The sequence below is a fragment of the Dromiciops gliroides genome, chromosome 3, assembly GCF_019393635.1.
Source record: "Dromiciops gliroides isolate mDroGli1 chromosome 3, mDroGli1.pri, whole genome shotgun sequence".
Lineage (NCBI taxonomy): Eukaryota > Metazoa > Chordata > Mammalia > Microbiotheria > Microbiotheriidae > Dromiciops > Dromiciops gliroides.
The window spans coordinates 477,621,450-477,645,392 of record NC_057863.1 but is presented as its reverse complement, the minus strand read 5'-3'; the positions used below and the strand labels follow the sequence as shown (position 1 = coordinate 477,645,392).

Here is a 23,943-nt window from a genome sequence, read left to right as displayed (position 1 = left end):
TTAATAGACAAGAAAAAGGAAGCATGCAGTAAGCGAAAATGAGACTCTACTTGCGTTTCAATGGGTTCCTCCTTTAGTTTCTATTGAATAAAAACATCATTTTGTTGTTCTTTCAACTAGGAACATGCTAAAAAAAAATTTATCAAACGAAATGGCAGAAGCAGTAATGGTGATGGTGCTTGGCAATTCAGGGTATACTTGTGCCCTGGGTTCTGGGCTATCTTCACAACTCTAACCAGTGACCCTCATGTTGCCTTTGATTTTCTTTTGTGGTTACTTAGTTACTTTTCGGTTGTGTCTGGCTCTTTGTGATCCCATTTGGAATTTTCTTAGCAAAGATACTAGAGTAGTTTGCCATTTTCTTCTCCAGGTCATTTTACAGATGAGGAAACTAAGGCAAACGGGGTTACGCGACTTGCCCAGAGTCACACAGCTAGGGCCTGAGATCCTATTTGAACTCGGGTCTTCCTGACTCCAGGCTTGGTGCTCTATCCATGGTGCCATCTAACTATCCTTATTTCCATACAATATTATAAATGAGTGATTGCAAATGAACTACAATAGACTTATTAACCAATCAAATAGACATTTATTAAAGCTACTACTATGTGTCAGGCCTTGGGCTAAGCATTGGTCATATAAAGGCAAACCCCCCCCCCCCCCAAGCTTCTGCCTTCAAGGAGTTATTGATATTGCATACCAACAGAAGAGACAGCACTTAAATAAATAGATACAAGTACAATAGAGTAAAAGAAAGGTGATCTGAGTAGAGGTACTTTTGTAGAAGGTGATCTTTGAACTGAGTCTTAAAAGTTCAAGTCAGGGATATGAAGAGGCAGAAGGGTAAGGACTCCTGCAATTTTATAATGGAAGTGTGGCTAAAACATATCAATGATATTATAAAATGTTGATTTTTCGACCTCCTGGTAAAGGAAGAAAAATGGAACCTGCTAAATAATGGGATTTGAAGCATTTATATTATCAGTCAAAGGAATTTTCCAACAGGAATTGGCTATACCAATGAAATAGAGTCAAAAGAGGGAAGCTTTAGAGTTGGAAGAGACTTCTGAGTGTGAGAAATTAAATGACTTGCTAAGGTCACACAAGGAATGAAGAGCAAAACTGGGATTAGAATTCAGTTTTCTAACTCTAAATCCAAAACTTTAAGGACCACAATTGGATATTTTGCTACAATTCATTTTGCAGTTTTTTCTCGTTTTAAAGAACTATAGTGTAACTTAATTAGTAAACCAATGAGTAGGAAAGATTTTTTTCTATTTTGTTGTTTATTTCAAGTTGGTACTCAGTTAATGTTTATTGTGATAGTGTGTAGGATAGTAATATCAGTAATGAATATAGATCCTCTAAATATTTAGAGGTGGACATTTAAACATAAAAAAGGACTGATATAATCCCGTGTGAATAGAGCATTGGGTAGACTCCTAGCACTCTGGAAAGGCATTCCTTTTACTTCATGGAAGGACATAGATATGGAGGAGTGTAACACAAGATGGACAGACATGTATGGATTGTGATTTGCATCTTTGTAAGGAAAATACGCACCATGAAATCCCAGATCCAACAGAGTAATGATAATTCAATATGGCCTACCCAATTTTCTCCCACCTGGAGAATTTAGACTGATTCTTAACTGAAAATTAAGTAAAACAGTAAATTAGTGAATCAATCTACCACTAATGCAGATAAACAACTTTTACTTTGGGGGCTGGGGAAATTCCCTGATTATTTCTTGTTCATAAATATTAAATACATTTTTAGCAAAGAATAACTGTTAAGTCTATATCCCAAGGAGATCAAAGAGAGGGAAAAGGACCTAAATGTACAAAAATATTGACAGTGGCTCTTTTCAAAGTGACAAAGAATTAGAAACCTGAGAAGTGCCCATCAACAAAATATGATAAACATGTGATGGAATACCACTGTGCTGTAAGAAATGATGAAGGGGATGGTTTCAGAGAAATCTGGGAAGTCTTACTTGTATGAATTGATGCACTGAGAACTGAGCAGAACCAGAACAGTTAATATAACAACAATGTTGTAAAGAAACAATTTTGAAAGTAACACAATGACTAACTTCAGTATAGGATGAAACATACTAAGCACCTCCATGTGGAAAGATGCTCAGAGTGCAGATTAAAGCATACAAATATACGTGTGTGTGCAGACAATGGTAATGTAATTTATTTTGCTTAACTATACATATTTATGATGTTTTGTTTTCCTTACTTTCACAATGGGTGGGGGAAAGAATTCAGAACTGAAAATAAAACTGAATTAAAATAAAATGTCTAATAAAAACATGAAATCACAAGATCTATTGGAATAATAAAAATACAACCTAACCAATTTTTTCTCACCTGGAGAAGTTATACTGAGTTTTAACTGGAAACTAAGCAGTGAATTAATAAATATATCGACTTATAGAGTGGGTAAAAAAAAAACTAACCACTTTTTGGGTGGTGAGGGGAGAGAATGACTCCCTGATGGTTTCTTGTTCATCAATATCAGGGACATTTTTTGACAAAAAGATTAGTTTAATGTAAAATTAGCTTAACTGAAACTGGAGGTCCCCCCCTTTTGTTAAACAGAATAGATAAAAGTAGAGAGCAACCCTTTTCCTCTAACTCAGGAATTCTTAGTGAACTTGATTTTAAAATATTTTGGTTAATTGTAGTCAATCAACGGTTATTTCCTAAATGCCTACAGTATACCAAGATATTGTGATAAGTGCTGTGGACACCCCTTGCTCTAAAGGAGCTTAGTCTAATGGGGGAGAAAACATGCCCGTGCCAACTATGTATAAAGAAGCTATAAAAATAGGAAAAGTTGGAAATTTTTTAAAAAGAAGGAAGGCCCTCCACCTGAGGGAGATGAAAAATCAATACTTCTGGCCCTAAAAATCATACATTTAAAAGCAATACTCTGAAAAGGGTCTATAGGCTTCACCAGACAACTGGGTCCACGAGACTTTACAATCCACAGAGAGCTAACATAAATTGATTTTGGAGCAAACAAAAAACCAATCCCCAAGGACGATAGAGATAGTTTCTAGGCTCTGCTAAAACCGCCACAAAGACAGGAATGGGCTGAATGCCCAACTTGTTCTCCCACGGAGGGCACGAGGGCGATCCTGCAGGGGGACTAGTGGACCAGGCCGCCCTCGTGATGGGTACTGCGGGACCCCAAAGGCCAAGGGGCCATCCGGATCCGCCTGGGCCCGGGGCCCTTCCGCGGGAGGGGCTGCACACGAACAAAGCCCGGCAGCCTCCGGCGAATCCTGGGCGGCTGATACCTTCTCGCGGACCCAGTCCTCCCCGGCCTCGGTGCCGGGACGCCGGGGTTCTGGGCTTACCGGGCGCGCCGCAAAGCCCGCCGGGAAGGAAGGAGGACGGGGGGGGGGGGGCAGGGTCTCTAGGACCTCGAGGTCTCCGTCCATGGCACGCTTCGGTATGTGCCCAGCCAAGCCCAAGGCGTCAGCACTATGCTCACACTAGGCCCGAGTTCCCCGGAACCCGGTTCCCTCGCGTCCCTGTGGGGTCAAGGGTCACCAGGAAAAAAACAAAACTCGAGGCCCTAAGGCGGAGGGCTAAGCGCCGGCCTCTTTCCAAGGACTACATAATCCCTCCGCCGCTGGCTGCGCAGCGGCTGTAATCACCCTCTGCGCCACGCGCCTTCTCGGCCGCTTTATCGTTATTTCCAGCGGATTCCCGAGACGTGACTCTCTCCTAGCCGGAACGCCCACAGAGGGCGTCGGACTCTTCCACCGCCGGCTCCACCCCCCCCCCCCCAGGCGCAGTCCCGCCGGAAGTGCTCTAGTGATCTCTCCATGCTTCTGCCCCGCCCTCCCCTCCCCCTGCAGCTAGACTGGCTGGGGCCGGAACGAGATTCCATGAGCGTGGCGGGGCCGAGAGGGAAGCATTTGAGGGGAACACGAGCAGGAAGACGCTCTCCTCCGCGAGGAGGAGCGGCCCAGGGGGACAAACGTGAGTTGAACGTTTCATGAGGCCGCGCGACGCTCGAGCTGGAGGCCGAGCCGGGGCGGGAGCCGGCGTGGGAATGGTCCCGGTGCTCGCGAGGCGGGCGCGAGCATCAGGTGAGGGAACTGGAGGGGACTGTTTGCCCCTGTTTGAATGGGTGGGGAGGGGAAGGCGGGGAGTGGGGGGGGGCGGGGGAGACCTCCCGAGCGGATGGTTGTGCGCGTGACCGGCTGGAGGCTGGGATGAGGAGGGGCCGAGGGAGACTCAGGTGGGGCGCGGGGATTGGTCTGGGATTCGAGAGAGGTAAATCCTGAAGAGAAACCAGAGTGGTGTCCCTCCCCGAGGCGGGGAGTGCAGCCGCCCCCTCCCCCAGTCAGGCTCCCCGGGGGCTGCTTCTCAGCCGTGTCGGGTGGGGTGTGTTCTTGGGCTTGGGGCTCGGTTCTGCACTCACCTCCGTTCTGTGGCGGCCCCAACCAAATCGTACCGGGAGACGAAGCATCCCCGGTGCCCCGCGGTGCTGGTCTGTGGGACCAGATGGCATGACCTTACGTGCAGCTGGGTCTTGTCAGCTTATCCTGGAGGTTGGGGGGGGGGACTCAGCTCGGGGGCCGCTTAGTACACCCCTTCCTTATGAATATAAGTCACTGATCTTTGGTTTGATGATTCGACAATTTGCATTAAGTGATGCAGCCTATGTTTGCACAGGAATAAAAACCAACCGACGCGATGCTTCTTAAGATGATAAATAAACTACTTGCCCCAACTCTACCAAGTTTGTTGCTTAAAAATATTTTAAGGGCTATTAAGCCCTCATTGTTCAGAGATGCTGGGTTCTCCATTTCAGGATGTGCACAAGACTGGATTTTTAGTAATTTAGCCTATTAGTTTAACTTACTTTTATAAGGGGGAGAAGGATCTTCAAGAAAAAAAAGGAGCACCTGCTTAATTTAGCTGATAAATTGACGTTTACATCAAGGAAGGCATTCTTTCAAGTTGGGCAAAGTAATTCTTCCTTAAGATAGGTCTCTTTTGTGAATTGTAATTCATTTTAGGTACCTTCTAGAATTTTACTTTTTCTCCATAAGTTTAGGATTTGAATTATGTATATAGGGAATATAGAAACATAGCAAGGAAATACATTAAACTGATCTGGCTTGTCTAATATTGAGATGAGTGGAGGGAGGTGTCATTTAGACTTGGATTAAGGCAAAGGTAATTTCCTTAAATCTTCAAGATGTCAAAGAGATGGGTTGAAATTCACTTTGACACTGAATTATTTTAGCACCTATACTTTTTAAATCTTTTCTACCCGTGGGATTTTGAGGATACCACTGGAACAGTGCTTTGCAGAGTTTGAGAACCACTAAGGACACTCCTTAGGGTTCTCTGCCTTGTAACCTGCATAAAATCTGTATTATATGTATTTCTGTTTCTCATATAACTTACATAGATTACTGAACAACAACAAAACCCCTAAATATTTCATTTATGTCTTAGAAAAAGTGCTATTAAGCCTGAGGAAGTCTTATGACAAGCAAGGGGGTGCTCTATACACCCCCACCCCCTAATCCAAAAATTGAAACCCCTTAAGGCTAGTTTTAAAACATGTTCCCAGCATAGTTGTAGCATACTTGTTTCAGTTTGTTATCTATCTATCTAATGTTACTACCTATCTTAAAAGTCCATTTGGTATAGCTTGCTTTTTTTGCTAAATGATAAAGCTCTTTTATAGGTTGAGTACTATTTAAGATGTATGCTTTTGGAGATGAGCCTGAAATGCAGGGGAGAAGAATTTGCCTGTTCCCCAACAAAACAATTGTATAACTAATGTGACAAGTGAATATAAAAGATATGTTAGTTTTAATAAAAAAATTCTCTCAAATTGTCATTTGGATAATAATTTCACAGAATTTTATCTCGATATTACTTAATTTTCAACATATACTTAACACAATCTTTTTCTAAAATAAAATGGCTTTTCTAAAAAGTTATTTGGATTCTGACTTACCTGCCTGTTGACTTTTTTTTTCCAGGGTTCATTGAAAAATCTTTAGTGATATTGACTAAGGACATATTGACAAGTTACATAAATTAGCCAATGACTCGGAATGATGGATTCCCAGAAGATTGGAAATGGTTTGCCAGTGATTGGACAAGACACTGGTATAGGGATATCTTCACTCCACATGGTGGGGTATTTGGGAAAAGTCAGTGAGCTTGTTTTCCACTCTGTGCAAAGTTGTTTTTTTCTTCTGTTTTTGATCCATTAACTAATTTGGTTTTTATTTTTACCAAATAATTTTTTTATATAAATTATGCTTTCCACGGAAATCTTATGGCAATGGCGAAAGATTATTTTCATATATTTACCTCTGTCTTACTGACATAAGAAAGTGTTTAGTTTAACCTCACAAAACTTATGGTTTACCTTACAAATCATGGAATCTGTTTGTTATTGATATTACTTTTTCTTTGCAAATAAAAATGATGAAATTTTAATACAGAAATGTTTTAAAACTACAATGACATTCTTTTTTGACCAAAAACTTAAATCTTAAATCTTTATATGAATTTCTTTTATTTGCCATGTTTTTTAAAAAAACCTTTTTCTAGTATAACTGCTAATATGATAATTGAAAAGATTTTCTAATGTATTTCCACTTCTTTCTTTGATACTAAGCATGAATACATACATTTTACATTATTTTATTTCTTTCTCAGAAGTGTGATTCAGCTAAAGTTATATCGGATGGGTACTGTCCAGCCTGTAGAGAGAAGGGAAAGATCAAAACTTTAAAGTCTTATCGAATCAGTTTTCAAGAATCTATCTCATTGTGTGAAGATCCACAGGTAATGATTTAATTTTTAGAATTTTGCTAAGTAGATCTCTTATGTTTGGAAGCAATAGGTAACCTATTTATTTGAACTTTTCTGATAACATTATTAAGGCCTACTGTGTCCCAGTAAGTATACTGGGGATACAAATGAAATAACTTTTATGAGTAATTTTGATAGTAACCCAAAAGTTTGTGAATGACCTTCAGGAACATCCATGAGATTATGTTATAATAATTTATTCCTGTGTGGTTCACCAAGTCATGGTGAAAAAAACCCACAACGAACATGTTTTTTGTTAACTGATAGTAATAGTATACACTTATATATACCTCTACCAATAAACTGGGTGAAAGAGGACTCCTGAGATAGTGAACCTATAAAAGACAAAAACCTTTTCATTTTTTTGCAAACAAATATATTAGTTTTTCATTCTATTTTAATTTTATTATGAACTCTTCATCAGTGTAAGTACTCACATTGACGAAATCAGGGATTAACTTTTCATTTCCTTTTTCTGGAGTATTCTTGATCTTCAGATTTTTTTGTTTTTTACCCCTCTCCTCTGTCCCCCAAGAGCATAAGACTATCATATATGGTTTTTAAAGAATAAAAACCATTGATTGCTTTTTGTATTATGTATCTATTATTATTTAATCTGTATTATTTTAGCTATTTAAGGCAGGAAAGTATGCACTTTTTCTTTTTTGTATTCCTGATAAGACTAGAGTTAAGACCATTAAGCTTTATAACTGTTTGCTCTGCAGTTTTACCTTTTTTGATTCTTTTTTCCCTCTTAGTGCATCTATCCATTGGGCTATAAATCACTAGATAATATTATAGTTTCTGTTGATTTGGAAAATTATCAGCCTCCCCGTAAACAGCCAAAGAGGAAGAGCTTGGAAAGCAGCAGTGTTGCTTCATCTTTGGAACCAAATTCAAAGAAAGATGGCAGCAACACTTTGTTTGACAGTGAACATACTGTGAACAGTGAGCTTGCTCACAGACCTGATGGATATAATTTGTATAGAACTTCATCAGATTTACCTGTTGTGTTACAAGACTGGCAGCAGAACTCAAGCAGGGCAGCTGAATCTTTGCAGCAGAGTGGGATTTTGGAAGCTGAAATTGCGGACCAGACAACTGAAGAATATCCTTTGATTGTTGGCTCCCAGACTGAGAGTGTTCCAAAACCTAAAGTGGATGCTACTAAATTAGAAATCCTGGAGAATAGATGCCAGCCATTTACTGAATCTATATGTCTTCAGTGGAGAAATGCCTATGCTCTCTGTTGGTTAGACTGTATTCTCTCAGCATTAGTGCACTTGGAAGGGTTAAAGAAAGCTGTCACTGAACTGTGTCCTAAAGAAGAATCTATGTTCCAGCAGTTGTATACAAAGTATAATCAAGCAAGCCTGCTTTTGACTGCCCATTTGAATGGAGCTAAAGGTTGGTAACTATTCTTTTGTTTTTAAGTTATCAGAATATTGATGATGGTTGCACAGTCTATGGAGAAGAATAAGTACTTATAACATTGATAGGTGCTTTCTTTTTCTTGGACATCAATTGTCTTTTCACAATATTTGTTCTGTCCTCAAAATGTGTGTTTTTCTTGGTGATAATGGTAGAAGGAAAAAATAGGAGTTGAGTGATTCTGACTTTTTTGTCTTCTGTTAATATTATACCATCTTTCCTAATCACTGATCCTGGTTTTTCCTTTCATTTTCACGTTTTGAATGTTGTTTTTAAGCCCTTTTTGTTACTAACTTTTGATTATCCTATGCCAGTTTTGATGACATTGTTATTAATTTTTTTGGTATTTGTCTTCAGTTATATGTCCTTTCTCCAGTTTTGGTGATAATTGACATTTATATGGTATTTCAATCAATGCTTTCCCCACAAGAACCATGGGAAACAGATAGGGCAAGTATTCTTGGCATTTTACGTAAGAGTAAACTAAAGTTTTGAGAAGTTGTGATTCATCTGTGTTCATATGGTTAATAAGTGGCAAAAGCCACTCTTCTAACTGCAAAAGGCCAGGATTCAGTATTCTTTCCTTTGCACCAAAATGCGTGGCTTTAAAAAATCTTGAGTTCATCATTGAACTTCCCTAACATGTCAGTTGATTTTAGATTCCTCCTTCATTTCTTCCTGATTGGCATTATTTGAAATTGTTACAGTCAGAATTGCATTGTTTTGTTTTGGTTTGGTTTGGTTTTTTGCAGGGCAATGGGGGTTAAGTGACTTGTCCAGGGTCACGCAGCTAGTAAGTGTCAAGTGTCTGAGGCTGGATTTGAACTCAGGTCCTCCTAAATCCAGGGCTGATGCTTTATCCACTGTGCCACCTAGCCGACCCTAGAATTGCATTTTTAAGAGCATTTATACTCCTTCCCCCAAAAAGGATTCTGTTGGGATCTTTGTTCGTGTGATCCTTAACTTTTATCTGAATTTAAAGAAAAATCTTCTTTTTCTGAATCTACCAATGTCATGCATCTCTTCCTGTTAGAAGCATTAACAGTATTCCTTCCCTTTGCCCTAGAACTACTCTATTTTAGTCTTTTCCTTGAGAGTGGGTGGCAGCTGCTTCTTCAGAAGGTTTGGCTGCTGCGTGCAGTAACAGTATTCCTCATTTTTACTCTAATACTGTTCTGTTTTTTTTTAGTGTTTCTTGAGTGTAAATGGCAGCTCTTTCTTTTTTTTTTTACATATAAGGTATTTTATTTTTTCTGTTACATGTAAAGATGGTTCTCAACTTTTGTTTATACAAGCTTTACAATTTCAGATTTTTCTCTCTCCCTCCCCCCTCCCCTAGACAGCAGGTAATCTTATATAGGTTATATCTATATACATATACATATATATATATATATATATATATATATATATACACACACACACACACACATATATATATACACACATAATAGCATTAATCCTATTTCTGCATTAATCCTGTTGCAAGAGAAAAAATCGGAGCAGTGATGCAAAACCTCAAAATAGGAAAAAAAAAACAACCAGCTCTTTCTTTAGAATATAGCTTCTTCCCTCTTCATGGAAATAATGTCACGCCTGTTGCATAGTTATACTGGAACCAACTTTCTTTATAGTTACATTCTTTCATTCTTTCATTCACCTACCTCTTTATTTTCCCTTTGACCCTTTGGAATCTTTCCTTGGCTTTCTTCGTGTCTTCCATTCTGTCTAGTCACTATTAATCTTCTGCAACAAGGGATAGTATAAAGAGACATTTCTCAAGCTATTTCACCTTGTACCATTACCAGGAAAGCCAGCTTGCATTTGCAGCCTGAGTTAATCACTCAGGCAGGAAATATGCATAGCACATTCCCTAGAAGTCTCCAGTACAAATCCCTCAATATCCATATTTCTCATGCCTCAAAATGAAGGTAGTTCCTTTGGGATTTCCCTAAGAAACTCGATCTATAAACTGTCATACAGGCATAAACATTGTAATATTGTAATTTCTGTTCTTGAAAAGTTCTGCTTTTTTTATAAAATCTTAAGAATTGGAAAGGACTTCAGTGATCTAGTTTAGTCCCTACTCAAATCCATTTAACTTTCCTGATAAAGTTAAACATCTTTGGATGCTCCCTCCAGTGAGAAGGAATTTACCACTTCCTTGGGTAGCCCTAATAAAAGCAGTCCCCAAATGGAAGCTATTCTTCATGTTAAACTAAAACCTGGCTGTCTTTAACTTCTCATACATTGGCATTAATTCTGTCTTCTTGAGCCAGACAGACTAATCCTATTTCAAATATTTAAAGAGTTATTTCCCTTTATCTCTAGTAGTCTTATGTTTAGACTGAATGTGTCCTGTTTCATTCAGTCATGTTCTGTGGCTTTGTTACCTCTCACTATCCCTGTCACCTAGAAATGAATGAAGGTGCATTCTAGGTGCATTCTGACCAGATCATGGCATGCTACTTTTGTTAATGCATCCTGGTATTTTCATCAGGGTTTGGGGTGCTTTTTAAAAAAAATCTGTAATTTCATAAGTATTGGGAACTCTTGAGGAGGTAGCTCCAACTACCAATATAACTTAGTACTTGCTCTGCACAATATAGTCTAATGATTAAGCAATTTGCCTTGGTCCCACAACCAGATTATGTCTAGGGTAGTACTTGAACCCAGGTCTTTCTGACTCCAATGATGACTTGTCCATCTTCTATTCCACATTGCTTCTTTTTTAGCTCAGACCAGTCTATATCCAGGGAGGAAGACCCAAAGGTTGCAAGTATGTTTAAAGTGTCTGTAATCAATATGTTTTATAGTTCACAGAATTCACAAAAGTTATTGTTCTTCATCAAGGAATGAGCCTTTGTAAACTCAGACCAGTAAACCTACCTGCAGCTTTAGTATAAGGACAGGAGTTGGGATTAAAGGGAATACAGTGAGCCAGGTACTGAACCCCTTGAGAGAAAAGGGAGAATAATGTGGGAGTCTGTAAATAACTGCCACCATTATCTGGATGAGGTGTTATATTTGGATAGAATGATTTAATGAGGGACTTGTACAATTTAACAACTGTTCATTAATTCATTTTATCAAACATTTACTGAAGGCCTATTGCGTGCAGAGTAGGTGTTGTGTACTGGGTATGCTAGGACAAAAATGAGGCAGTCAGTCTATGCTCTACATTGTTGAAGGGGTTGTAGTCAGGAAATATAGCATGTTCTCACAGCTAAATAAATACATAATCATTTGAGGAGGGAGAGAACACAAATAGCTGCTGGGATCAGGGAAGTCTTCAAGAGGGGATTATTGCACCTTAAGCCTTAAAGATGAGGATTTTGAAAAGCAGAGATGAATGAATGAATGAATGAATGAATGAATGAATGAATGAATGAATGAACGAACGAACCATTTATTAATTAAGCCTTCTGTGCCAAGCATTGTGCTTGGTGCTGGATATACCAGTAAAAAAGTAAAGAAAGTTTCTCTCCTTGGGGAATATGTTCTGATAGGGAGAAGCAACATGTAGCAAAGTGGTGTCCAGGAAAAGGGTAGGTTATTTTGGTTTGGAAAGTTAAAGGAATTGGGAGATTGACACACCCTTAGGAGTGATGACGGTTGATCTGGTTATGGTTCAAGAATTAGAAGGAGAATGGGAATCTGGGGATATGCTTGCATAGTGGCATAGCCACTATTGAAGAGATGCAGTTAGCGAGAAGGTGGCCAGAGGGTGAAAAGAAGCATGGCTGGAGCTGAACCTAGATGAAGTAGGTGACTGAGAGAGCAACAATCTGCAGAGAAGGCCACAGGGTAGGAGTTTCAGGCATAAAAGAATTAAGTTTCCAGTGTTTGGTTTCCATTGTGGTCCTGGTAAAGAGGGAATGTATTCTAGGTATGGAAAACAGCTTGTACAAAGTACACAGAGACAGAAGATGAAATGCCAAATACGGGAAACAGCTAATAGTGCAGTTTAGCTGGAATTTAGAGTGCAAAAAGGGGAATAATGTGAAATATGGTTGGAAGGTAACTATAATCAGGCCTTAAAAGCTAGTGCCAAGGTGTTCATAATTTTTAAAATGTTTTGTTTATGCCTTTTACTTTTATTTCTTAGTCAAATCTGGATTGACTCTCCCTTGTAACAAAGAAAACAGTAAGCAAAACTAACAGAATGACTGACTATATATAGTCATTCTACACTCAGTCCCCCACTGGAATGAAAGGAGAGAGATTTATTTACCTTTCTCCAGGGCCAGGATTAGTTGTGACAATTATTCATCCTTTGGTTTTATTTTAATGTTTTTGGTTTATATGATTATAGTCATTGCATAAGCTATCTTTATTGGTTTTGCTCACTGCAGTCTGCATCAGTTCATATAAGTGTTCTGCTGTTTCTTTGATTTCTTTATAGTCCTTATTGTGTAACACTTTCATGACATTCATATGCCACAATTTGTTTCCTGATTGATGGGAACCCACTTGTTAGCACTTTTTGCTTTTACTCCAAAAAAGTGTCACTGCACATATTTAAATATATAGGGGACCTTTTTTTTTTTTCTGTCTTTGCCCTTCTTGGGATAAATGCCCAGTAGAAAGATCTTTGGATCAAAGGGTGTGAACAGTCTTGCATAATTCCAAATGGTTTTCCTGAATAGTTTGGACTAGTTCACAGTTCCATGAACTGAATGTTACTGTACCTGTTTTAGGTATTCATAATTTATTTATAGTAGAGACAACTGCTATTGAACGTTTTTGAATATGGAAGTGACAGGTTTTTTAACTTAGGATATAGAGCAGTACTTCTCAAACTTTTTGGTCACAGAACCCCTTTTTCCTCTTTAATTATTGCAGGCCTTCTCAAGAGTTTTTGCTTATATCGATATTTAATTAATCGTCTTAGTAATTATTAAATTTGTTTTTATTAAATGTATTCATGTTATGCTTATTATTACATTAAATTATTAAATCATTAGTAATTATTCAATTAAAATATCTTAGCATTTTGAAAATAATTTGGGCCTCATGAAAAGAGATATCAGGAACCCTCAGGGATCCTTGTACCTCACTTTGAGAACCTTTGGGGTATGTAGGATAGATTGGAAAAAGGAGATTGGAGAAGTCAGTGATAGTTCTGCAAAGATGATGAGAGTTTGAGCTAGGGCAGTAACAGTGTGAATAGAGAGAGGGGGACAAGTGGGAAAGATGTGGAAATAAAATAGTCAGGATTTAGCAATGGATTGGATATAATGGGTCAAGAAAGAGGGAAAATCAAAGATGATTTGAGGGTGATTCAATAGGAAGAGGAGCAAATTTCAGGGAAAGATGAAGAGTTCTGTTTTGTCTGTGGATATCTGGGATGGTAATGTTCAGTAAGCATTTGGCAGTACAATACTAAGACATTAGAGGATAGTTCAAATCCAGTCACAGACACGTACTAGCTGTGTGACCCTGGGCAAGTCACATAACCCTGTTTGCCTTGGTTTCCTCATCTGCAAAATGACCTGGAGAAGAAAATAGCAAGCCACTGCATTATCTTTGCTAAGAAAACCCCAAATGGGGTCCCAAAGAGTCATACAGGGTTGAAATCACTGAACAAACACTACTAAGATATTAGAGCTAGATATATAGATTCAGGAGTTGTCTGTGTAGAGATGTTCACTGAACCCTTGGCAGTTGGTGAGATCACTAAGGGAGGATAGAGAAGAGAAGAGGGCCCAGGACAATGACTTAAAGAACACATATGTTTGAGTAAGAGATGGGTAATAGTCTAACATTGGACACTGATAAGGAGCAGCCATACAAGTAGCTTGAGAACCAGGAGAAAGCAGTGTCATGAAAACTTAGGGAAAAGAGAATCTAGGAGGAGTCGTCAGCAGTGTCAAAACCTGTCCAGAAGATGCACAGAGGATTTGACCATTGGGTTTTATCAGTGATCTGAGTGGTAAAATAAGAAGCCAAATTGCAGGGGTTTGGTAAGTGAGAGGGTGACCGGGAAGCAGATGGAGACAGTTTGAGTCTTTCTAGGAGTTGGTAGTAAAAGGGAAAAGAAATGCAGGGTGATCACAGGAGAGGATAACAGTCAAATGAAGTGGTTTTTTTAAAGCGGGGGCAGAGGGGGCCTTAGAGTTTTATGGGCAGCACAAAAAGGAATCGTTAGATAGGAAGATATTGAAAGTGTGTGTGAGAGAGACAGACAGATAGATACACGGGGAGGGGAGAGGAGCAGATGTGTGTCAAGCTTCTGGAGGACATAAGAAAGGATAAAGGTCATGGGCACAAATAGGCATTGAGTGGAGAAGAGGATTGATTGGCTTTGGAGTTATAGGATCTAGCAAGTCACAATGTTCTGGAGCCTCAGTTTCCTCATCTGTAAAATGAGGGCAAGTAGGATGAGTTAGCTTCTGATGACCCTTCCGGTTCTAGATCTGTTCTCTTAAGAGGGAAAAGTAGTCATCTTCCTCAGACTGGACAAAGGAAGAGAGAGCACAGCTGAACCTCTAGAGAGAGGGATTGAGAGAGAGGAGAGGAGAGGAGAAAAAAAGGAGTCTCCAGCAGATGGCCTCCTTTTTTATTTTTGTGAAGTAGGAGGTGAGGTGGCCTGAGAATGAGAGATATGGGTAGTATAGAGGGACTTAAAAGAGGAAAAGGTTTGAAACCAAATATTTCAATCAATAAGCATTAAAAAATATTTTTCCTAATTACATGTAAAAACAATTTTTAGCATTTAAAAAAAAATTCTGAGTTCTCCCTTTTGTGAGACAGTAAGCAATTTGATATAGGTTATACAAGTGCAATCATGCAAAACATTTCCATATTAGTCATGTTGTGTAAGAGAACAGATTAAAAAAAAAACTATGAAGAAATGGTATGTTTTGAATTGCATTCAGATTCCGTCAGTTTTTTTCTCTGGAAGTAGATAGCATTTTTCATGACAAGTCCTTTGGAATTGTCTTTGGATCATTGTATTGCTGAGAATTCATTCACAGTTGATCATCGTACAATATTACTTTTACTATGTACAGTGTTTTCCTCACTTCACTTTGGATCAGTTCATGTAAATCTTTCCAGCTTTTTCTGAAAGCATTCTTCTCATAGTTTCTTATAGCACAATAGTATTCCATTACAGGGATATATCACAGGTTGTTCAGCCATTCCCTGATTGATGGATATCCCCTCAGTTTCCAGTTCTTTGTCACCACAAAAAAAGAGCAGTTGTAAATATTTTTTGCATATACAGATCCTTTTCTTTTTTAAAAAATCTCTTTGTGATATAAACCTAGTAGTGGTATTTCTGGGTCAAAGGACATGCACAGATTTATATCCTTTTGTGCATAGTTCCAAATCTTGCCCCAGAATGGATCAGTTCACAACTCCCAACAGTGCATTTGTATCCCAATTTTCCCACATCCCCTCCAACATTTATCATTTTTCTTTTCTGTCATATGAGCCAATCTGATAGGTGTGAGGTGGTACCTAAGAGTTGTTTTACTTTTTTATTTCTCTACTATTAGTGGTTTGTGATGAGTAAAATCTATTGTGTGTACCCTTACCTGCCCCCTAATGTTGGTGGGAAACTAGCTAGGATTTACTTATAAATTAGAAACTTCATCAACAGTGTTTGGGCATTAAGAATTTACTAAAATATATTTGAAGTTAGTAAAGATAGAACAAGTGGAGTTCAGAATGTTAAGAAGGAGCCTGTCTATCCTAGGTTTCAAAATGGACTCCTCCTCCTTCCCTCCACCCTGAACCCGAGGTTCAGGAATGAAAGAGACCAGAGCCTGGGAGCCAGCCTCATTTCCTACTCCCTGTCCCCCTCCCCCAGAAGGGGAGGTCCTTCAGGCTGATTGGTTGAGGGTGGTCTTGTGTTGATGTTGTAGTCAACAGCCTCTGAGAACACTCCTTCTTGGGAGTCAGGCAGGTGTGGTTTTAATCAAGTCAACTTTAAGTGAGTTAGTCAGTAGAGTCAGTCTCACTTAATTCAATCAGTCTAGATTAATCTCCTCTGGTTGGGGCCTTTGGGCATTGACAAAAAGCCCATTACAGGTTTAGAGGATTTTTTCATATGACTATAGATAGCTTTGATGTCTTCATCTGAAAACCGTCTGTTCCTCTCCTTTAACCATTTATCAGTTGGGGAATGACTTAGAAATTTGACTCAGTTCTCTAAATATTTGAGAAATGAAGCCTTTAATGGAAACATTTGCTGTATAAATCCCCCCCCCCCAGCTTTCTTCTTTTCTTCTAATCTTGTTTGCATTGGTTTTGTTTGTGCAAACCTTTTTAATTTAACATAATCAAAATTATCCATTTTATCTCTTGTTTGGTTCTTCCCTTATCCATAGATCTGACAGATAAACTATTCCATGTTTCCCTAATTTGCTTATGGTATCACCCTTTATGTCTAAATCATATACCCACTTTGACCTTATCTTGGTATATGGTATGAGATGTTTAATAAACATTTATTATGAACCTACTCTGTTAGATTGTTGAAATGTGAAAATGAAAAATGAAATGATCCCTGCTCTCAAGGTTGTATTCTTTCAAGGGAGACATGTAATCATGTGAATTAGATTCAAAATAAACATGAGGAAAGGCAATAGTATTTGGGGAATCAGGAAAGGCTATCTGTAGAAGATGTTGCTTAAGTTGCATCTTGAAGGAAGTGAGGGATTCTATGTTGTTATTAGGAGGGACTGCATTCCAGGCATGGGGATGGGCAATGCAATAACATGGAAATGGAGGGTGGTGTATGAGGAACAGCTAGAAAGTCAATTTGACTAGACCATGGAGTTCAAGAGAGGGAGTAATATGTAATGAGGCTGGAAAGATAGGTTGGGACCATGTTGTAAAAGAGTTGTTGGTATTTTATCCTAGATACAATAGAGAACCACTGGAGTTTGAGTAGGGGAGTGACATGGTCAGATCTTAAAGAAAATTGCTTTTGACAGTTGTATATAGGATGGACTAGAGTAGGCAAGATTTGAGGTAAGGAGAGAAATTGGTAAGCCATTCCACAATCCAGGTGATAGGTAATGAGAGCCAGAACTAAGGCTTTTAAGATGGTGGCTGTATGAGTAGTGAGGAAGACATGGATGCCAGAGATGTTATAGAGGTAAAAAAGGAAAGATTGGGCGATTGGATGTGTGGGGTGAGGGAAAGTGAGAAGTCAAGAGAAATACAGAGATTATGAACATGGGATATTGGATTGATGTTGCCTTCATCAGAAATAGGAAGGAAAGAGAACAAGCATTTGCTAAGTATCTATTATGTGCCAGGTGCTGTATTAGAAGGGACTATATTCAAGACATGGGAATATACAATGCAAAAGCATGGAAAAGGGACAGTTTTACTGGATCATGGAATTCAAAAGAGGGAACAAATAGCTTTACAGATATCTCATTGGATCCTCACAGTAATCATGGGAGATAATGTTGTCATTATACCCATTTTAAGGCTGGAGAAACTGAGGCAGGAAGAGGTTAAGTGACTTGCTCAAGGTCACATATCTGCTAAATGTCTGAGGTCAAATTTGAACTCAGGTCTTCTTGACTCCAGGCCAGCAGTTATATCCACTGTGCCACCTTGCTGCTCCTAAAGTCAAGTTATCTCTGACTTAAGTTAAGCAAAATAAACAAGGTCATCAAGGCAAAGTTTTTGTGAACTTTGAGTACTTTTGAATTCTCACTTACTTTATTTAGAGAAGTGATATAGAAAGTTAAAAATTAGGGGAAGGTTGAGGAAGGAGAGGTCAGAGAGGGATAGGAATTGAGATGTTGTGGGCCTTAGCTGGATAGAATTGAAAGCCTTAGGGTAAGGATTAATCACTATCTTTGGTTTCTAAGGTCCATGTCTTGGGACTCTGACCACTCTTAGGCTTTCTGAGGGGTGCCCTCTATTTTCACTGCCTCTGGACCCAGAGAATCTTTGCAGGCTGCACGTTTCCTGTCTTTGGATGCCCTAGCTCTGCCTTTGCTTGAGAGCTTCCCCTTTCCTATTGCTGGTAGGCTTTTGACTGACTTTTTGTGGAGTGGAAGAAGTCAACCACTATGGTTAGTTGTTGGATTTCTTGATCATTATTTAGTCTGGTGTGAATTTAAGGGTTTTGCTGGCCTGCTTCAGGCACTGATTGTGAGAACCTGGACGTTTAACATCTCGTTGCCTCAGTTTACTGATCTGTAAAATAAGGATAACAATAGCATCTACTTCTTATGGTTGTTGTGAGGATCAAATGAAATATTTGTAAAGCACTTTGTAAATCTTAACATTCTACATAAACACGTCATCATTAGTATTAATTAGTGGTCTGGGTGGCCTGCTTTATTGTTTCAAGTAGCCATCTTGGCAGGAAACTCAAAATTCAGCCAAAATTGATTAAACATTTGTTCTCCAGGCACTGAGCCTTAACACTGGGGTTACAGAGAAAAGCAAAAATTGTCCCTGCTTTTAAGGAGCTTGCTTTTTTAACCAAGAAGACACTGTAACTAGATGCATACAAGAAACATGCACAGAAGATGGCAGATAGTAGTATCTGAGGGGATTGGGAAGGGCCTTCTGAAGAAAATGGGATTTAACCTCAGTCTTCAGGAAAGTTGGAAAAACAAAAAGGAGAGGAAGAAGAGTATTCCAGGAGTCATGGACTTGGAGTATCTTGTGTGGAACAGCAAATAGGCCAGTGTGAGTTGGGTTTGTAGAGTGAGAAAGGGAGTAAGACATAAGAAGACCGTAAAAGTAAGAAGGGCTTGGGTGGAGAAGAGCTTAAAATGGCCAACATATCTGATCCTGGAGGTTAATAGGGAACTCCTTGAATTTTTATTTATTTATTTTTGGGGTTAGGCAATTGGGGTTAAGTGACTTGCCCAGGGTCACACAGCTACTAAATGTCAAGTGTCTGAGGCCAGATTTGAACTCAGGTCCTTCTGACTCCAGAGCCAGTGCTCTATCCACTGCGCCACCTAGCTGCCCCACTCCTCGAGTTGATTAAAAGGCAGGGGTAAAAAGTGGGGGTGGGGGGTGAGTTGTGGAAGAATTGGTCATACTTGTACTTTAGGAAGATGGATTGGAATGGAGAGAGACTTGAGGCAGGGAGTCCAGTTAGAAGGCTGTTGAAATAGTCCAAGTGAAACATAATTAGAACCTGAATTAGAGTGGTGGCTATGTAAGTGAAGAGGACATATATGAGTAGAAACAAGATTTGGAAACCAATTGGATATGTGGATATTGAGACTTAGGAGTCAAGGATGACACAAAAAAGATTGCCAGCCTAGGTGACTGGGAGGTTCCTTGATGCCTTTGAAAGTAATAGGGAAATTCAGAAGAGGAGAGGGGTCTGAGGGGAAAGATAGAGTTCTGGAATATCAGTCAGTCAACCAGTATTTAAGTGTGTACTTAGATATTATTAAACTACTTTAGTGTATACTAGCACCTGTCAAGAAATGGACATATAAATAAAAAGAATGAAGCAATCCCTATTCACAGTGAGCTTATAATCTAATGAGGGAAGATAACAAGTGCATGTGTATATATGTGTGCATATGTATTTATAGCATAAATATAAATACAAAAATGCAGATAACTATATAAAGGAGTTAAATGCAGATAAGTTTTTTTGAGGGAGGCACTGGCACTTGGGGGGCATGAGGAAAGGCTTCATGTAGAAGATGTTGCTTGAGGTGCCTTTTAAAAGAAGAAATGGATCTCTAAGGTGGACATAAGGAGAGAGTGCAATCTAGGCACAAGGGAATGATCTGTATAGAGGCACAAGGAAAGGAGATGGTGTTGTCTATGAAGAAGAGAGAAAAGGCCAATTTGGTCATAGTACAGAATGTAAGAAGGAGAATAATGTCCAGTGAGGCTGGAAATAGAGGTTGGGGCCAGGTTGTGTAGAGTTTTAAAAGCTAAACTGGAGTTGATATTTTATCATAGAGGTGTTAAGCACAGTCTGCTGATTTCCCTCATATAGAACTGGCAGCACATGAGTATAGAATAAAGGAGGTAGATGACAGGAGTAATCCAGAATTGGAGTTTTGGTAATGGAATATGGGAGCAAGAGAAATGTAGGTTACTGAATGGTATATAAGGATCCCTTCAGGCTGTATATTGTGGAAACTACATATTAACAATATGTTTCATTGTACTCTGATTTAATTATTTATTTTCTTAGCTATTTCCCAATTAACCAGATTCAGGTCTGGTTCAGGGTGCACTCAGAAGTGTTGTGGACCATATGTGCCTGTGACTAATGCAGGTGGCACTTGTTCAGCAACTTAGTTAGTCTTGGAGGGTTATTTTAGGGTACCAGGGAAATTAGCGTCACCTGGAGTCACACAGCCAGTTTGTTTCTGAGACATGCCTTGTACTGAGATATTTCTGACTCTTAAGGCTCTGTTCACTATAAAATGTCTCTTCAGAATGTGGCTAATATTTCTAAAATGTTGATTGGCAAGAAAGAGATTAATAAGACTTACAAAATACTAATGTGTATATTTTGTATTTCATTTTATTTTTAGATGAAAGTTGTATAAAGAATGTTTCAGATAGACTTCGAAAGGCTGAGACTCATCTCAATGAAGTCAGAAACAAAATTTTTGCTAAGCTTCAACCAAAACTTCATTGTAAGTTAGGTAAGTAATTCGCAGTGATGGATTATTTACCAGAAACTTTCAATGTCCTGGTTTTTTTAGTTGAAGAATTTCTTTAGAAGAATGGTCTCCAAATTTTTAAAATCACAAACCTCTAGCAGTTAAAAATTTTGAGCATACACTCTAATATTTATTTATAAATTTTGTTTATATATTTATATAACATTTAAAAATAAACACAAAAATTGAAATTAAAATGGATGACATAAATATGAAATTTTATCAATGGTACAAACCCCTTTTTGCTTTCAATAAAATTGGGTGAAAAGCAGTTGTGAGTGGAAAAAGTTTAAGAAGCCCTGCTCTAAATTACAGCAATCAATGATGCCTAATTCAAGGGGTTCCCCAACCTCCAGACTACTATCTCCTACTGGATGTCCCATAAACACTTTCAACTCAACATGTCTAAAACTGAACTCCTTGTATTTTCCTCTCAAGTCTTCTTTCTTCCTAAATTCCCTATTACTATTGAGGGCACCACCATACTTCCAACGATCCAGGTGCAAAACTTAGGTTTCATCTTTGCCTCCTCATCTCCTGTCCCACTTTTCCATTGTGTTGTCATGCCCTGTTGAGTCGACCTTCATAACATCTCTCCTCTCCTGACACTGGCATTACCTCATGCCTGGATTACTGTAGTAGCCTACTGCTCAGTCTCCCTGTCTCAAGTCTTTTCCCACACCAGTCTTTCCTATACTCAGCTGTCAAATTGATCTTCTTAAAGCTCAGGTTTGACTGTCACCCCTGCTCAATAAACTACAGTGATTCCCTTTCACCTTCGAGATCAAATATAAAATCTTTCTTTGGTGTTCACACCCCTTGTCAAATTCCCCCTCCTTCCTCCCCTCCCCCAATCTTCCAGGCTTTCCTCATGGCCACCCTTAGGACACTCATCTCCAAATAGCAGGTATGTCCCTCATGCCTGGAATTCTCTCCCTCCATCTCTGGAATCTTTATCTCTTAGGTTTTCCTTAATTAATCAGAAAAATAATCCCTTCCCTTTGCTTTCTCTTCTCTTCCCTGCTTTCCTTTTTCTTGTCCCCTTACTTGATGTACCCTTTTAAAGTAAGTTGTCATAATAGCCTTCCACTGGGGGAGGGGGGGCATAGTAAGTTTTGGAACCTTTAACCAAGAAATGGTGGGAATAGGTGGAGAAGTGGGGTAACTTTTTTTCCCCTACTCTAAAATTAGGTGTACAACCATTATTTAGTAGGATGACAGTTATATTAGTAAATAAAATAAGACTAATGTTTTTGAATGTTTCTTGATTGTTTTTAAAAATCTGTTCCTCAAAAGCACTTCTTTTTTTTTTTTAAAGGTAATATGGAAAGTCCTGTGTTTGCATTTCCCTTGCTTCTACAAATGGAACCTCTCATTGAAACACTCTTTATGTCATCTTTTTCTTGGAACTTTGAGTGTTCTCAGTGTGGAAACAAATATCAGCAAAGGTTAGATATTTTTATTGAAATGCTTTTAAAAAGTATTATAGGGGGCGGCTAGGTGGCGCAGTGGATAAAGCACCGGCCCTGGATTCAGGAGTACCTGAGTTCAAATATGGCCTCAGACACTTGACACTTACTAGCTGTGTGACCCTAGGCACTTAACCCCCATTGCCCCGCAAAAAAAAAAAAAAAGTATTATAGCTTTGTAAGTTTGTCAGGCACACAAAATTTGAATAGTCTTTGCTTGTACACTACTACTGTGATTCCCAAACACCTAAGGCACAATTCCTTAGTCTTACAGTTACATAGTGATTCAGATTGTGTGCTTGTTTCTTTAAATCTGGTCTCTGGAAATTGGACAATCAAGAAATACCCTGTGGGTTGGGGGGGGGGGGGAAGGGAGGGAGGTGCAGTGTAGTGGGGGTGGGTTGTACTAGGTTGGTAAATATTTAAGAAGGGAAACAGAGAATATCCAGTGCTTATAGTCGCCCTGGTTTTTCTGCTCAATGAAAATAAGAACCCTTACAACACACACACTTGGTTATTTCACTTTTGCTTAGGACAAGCCCATTTAATAATAATAATTGACATTTACTTAGTACTTTGTCTTCCGGAAAGACTTTTATGTACATTATCTCATTTGAGTCTAATGGCAGGTAAGGCCCTTTAGTTATTACTACAGGTGGTGTTAATCCCTGTAATCAGATGAGGGAATGAAGGCCCAGAGAAGTTGACTGACTTGCCCGTGTAGCAGGTGGTGTGGGACTTTTCCTCATTCCTCCACCATGCTAATGAGGTCTCCTAACTGCCCATTATTGCCTCTGAGAGGAGGGAGATCAATTTCAGGGTCATAGGATTTGACATGTTCTCAAAGAAAAGTTACTTCTATTTTCTCGTTCCTTCCCTCAGTCCCATGGAAGACTTACCATCCACCATGGCCATCTTCTTTTCTTTCTCCTGACAGAAGTGGTAAACTGAGCTATGAGCTGCCCCAGCTTTGAAACCCCTCGGTGAGATGGTCACGTTGTAACCCTGAGTCTGGCACCTGTGGGGGGTGAGCATGGGAAAAGGCAATTCCATCATTTTTGAACCCTAGAAAATCACCACAAACATCTTTTTACCTATTTAATCAGGATTGGGGAAGGAAGGGATTCAACTAGTATTAAGCCTGTGCCTTCTCCCTCTCTGGAAGGAGAGAGAAGCTGATGAGCAGTTTAGAAGTCTAAAGTTAGAAACAATCCACTTTTTGCTCTCCAGACAATGTCTTATAAGCAAGGAGGACTAGACTTGGATACACAAGATCAGAGTGCTTTATTTTGACCTGTGTGACCTTGGGGCAAATGACTTAATCCCTATCTGTAAAAGGAAAAGTTTGGATAGAGTAGCCTCTTAAGGGTCTAGTTTTAATAATTCAGGTTACAGGTGAAAATGTATTTTTGCTTTGATCCTTACGTTCACTGATAAACTAGAAAATGTTGATCTTGGTTGGTGTATAATTTTTCTAGCAGGTGTTCAGGTATAAACAAAGCAAGTATCTTTGTAGTTAGAAAATAGTTT

The 23,943-nt window shown here is 39.1% G+C and overlaps 1 protein-coding gene across 2 annotated transcripts in view; it reads left to right on the top strand.

Annotated features, from left to right (window-relative positions):
- The first annotated feature begins 3,898 nt into the window (after positions 1–3,898).
- USPL1 (ubiquitin specific peptidase like 1) overlaps positions 3,899–23,943 on the top strand; it is a 29,125-nt gene continuing 9,080 nt past the window's right edge. Inside the window, exons 1-6 of one of the 2 annotated variants that reach the window (XM_043995896.1) lie at positions 3,900–4,114; positions 6,032–6,205; positions 6,720–6,848; positions 7,634–8,282; positions 20,813–20,926; positions 22,263–22,392. In XM_043995896.1, coding sequence (XP_043851831.1) covers positions 6,107–6,205; positions 6,720–6,848; positions 7,634–8,282; positions 20,813–20,926; positions 22,263–22,392 — 1,121 coding nt within the window. In that variant the 5' untranslated portion in view covers positions 3,900–4,114; positions 6,032–6,106. Of the gene's footprint in view, positions 4,115–6,031; positions 6,206–6,719; positions 6,849–7,633; positions 8,283–20,812; positions 20,927–22,262; positions 22,393–23,943 lie in introns of both variants that reach the window. The other variant, XM_043995897.1, reaches the window with a different exon arrangement.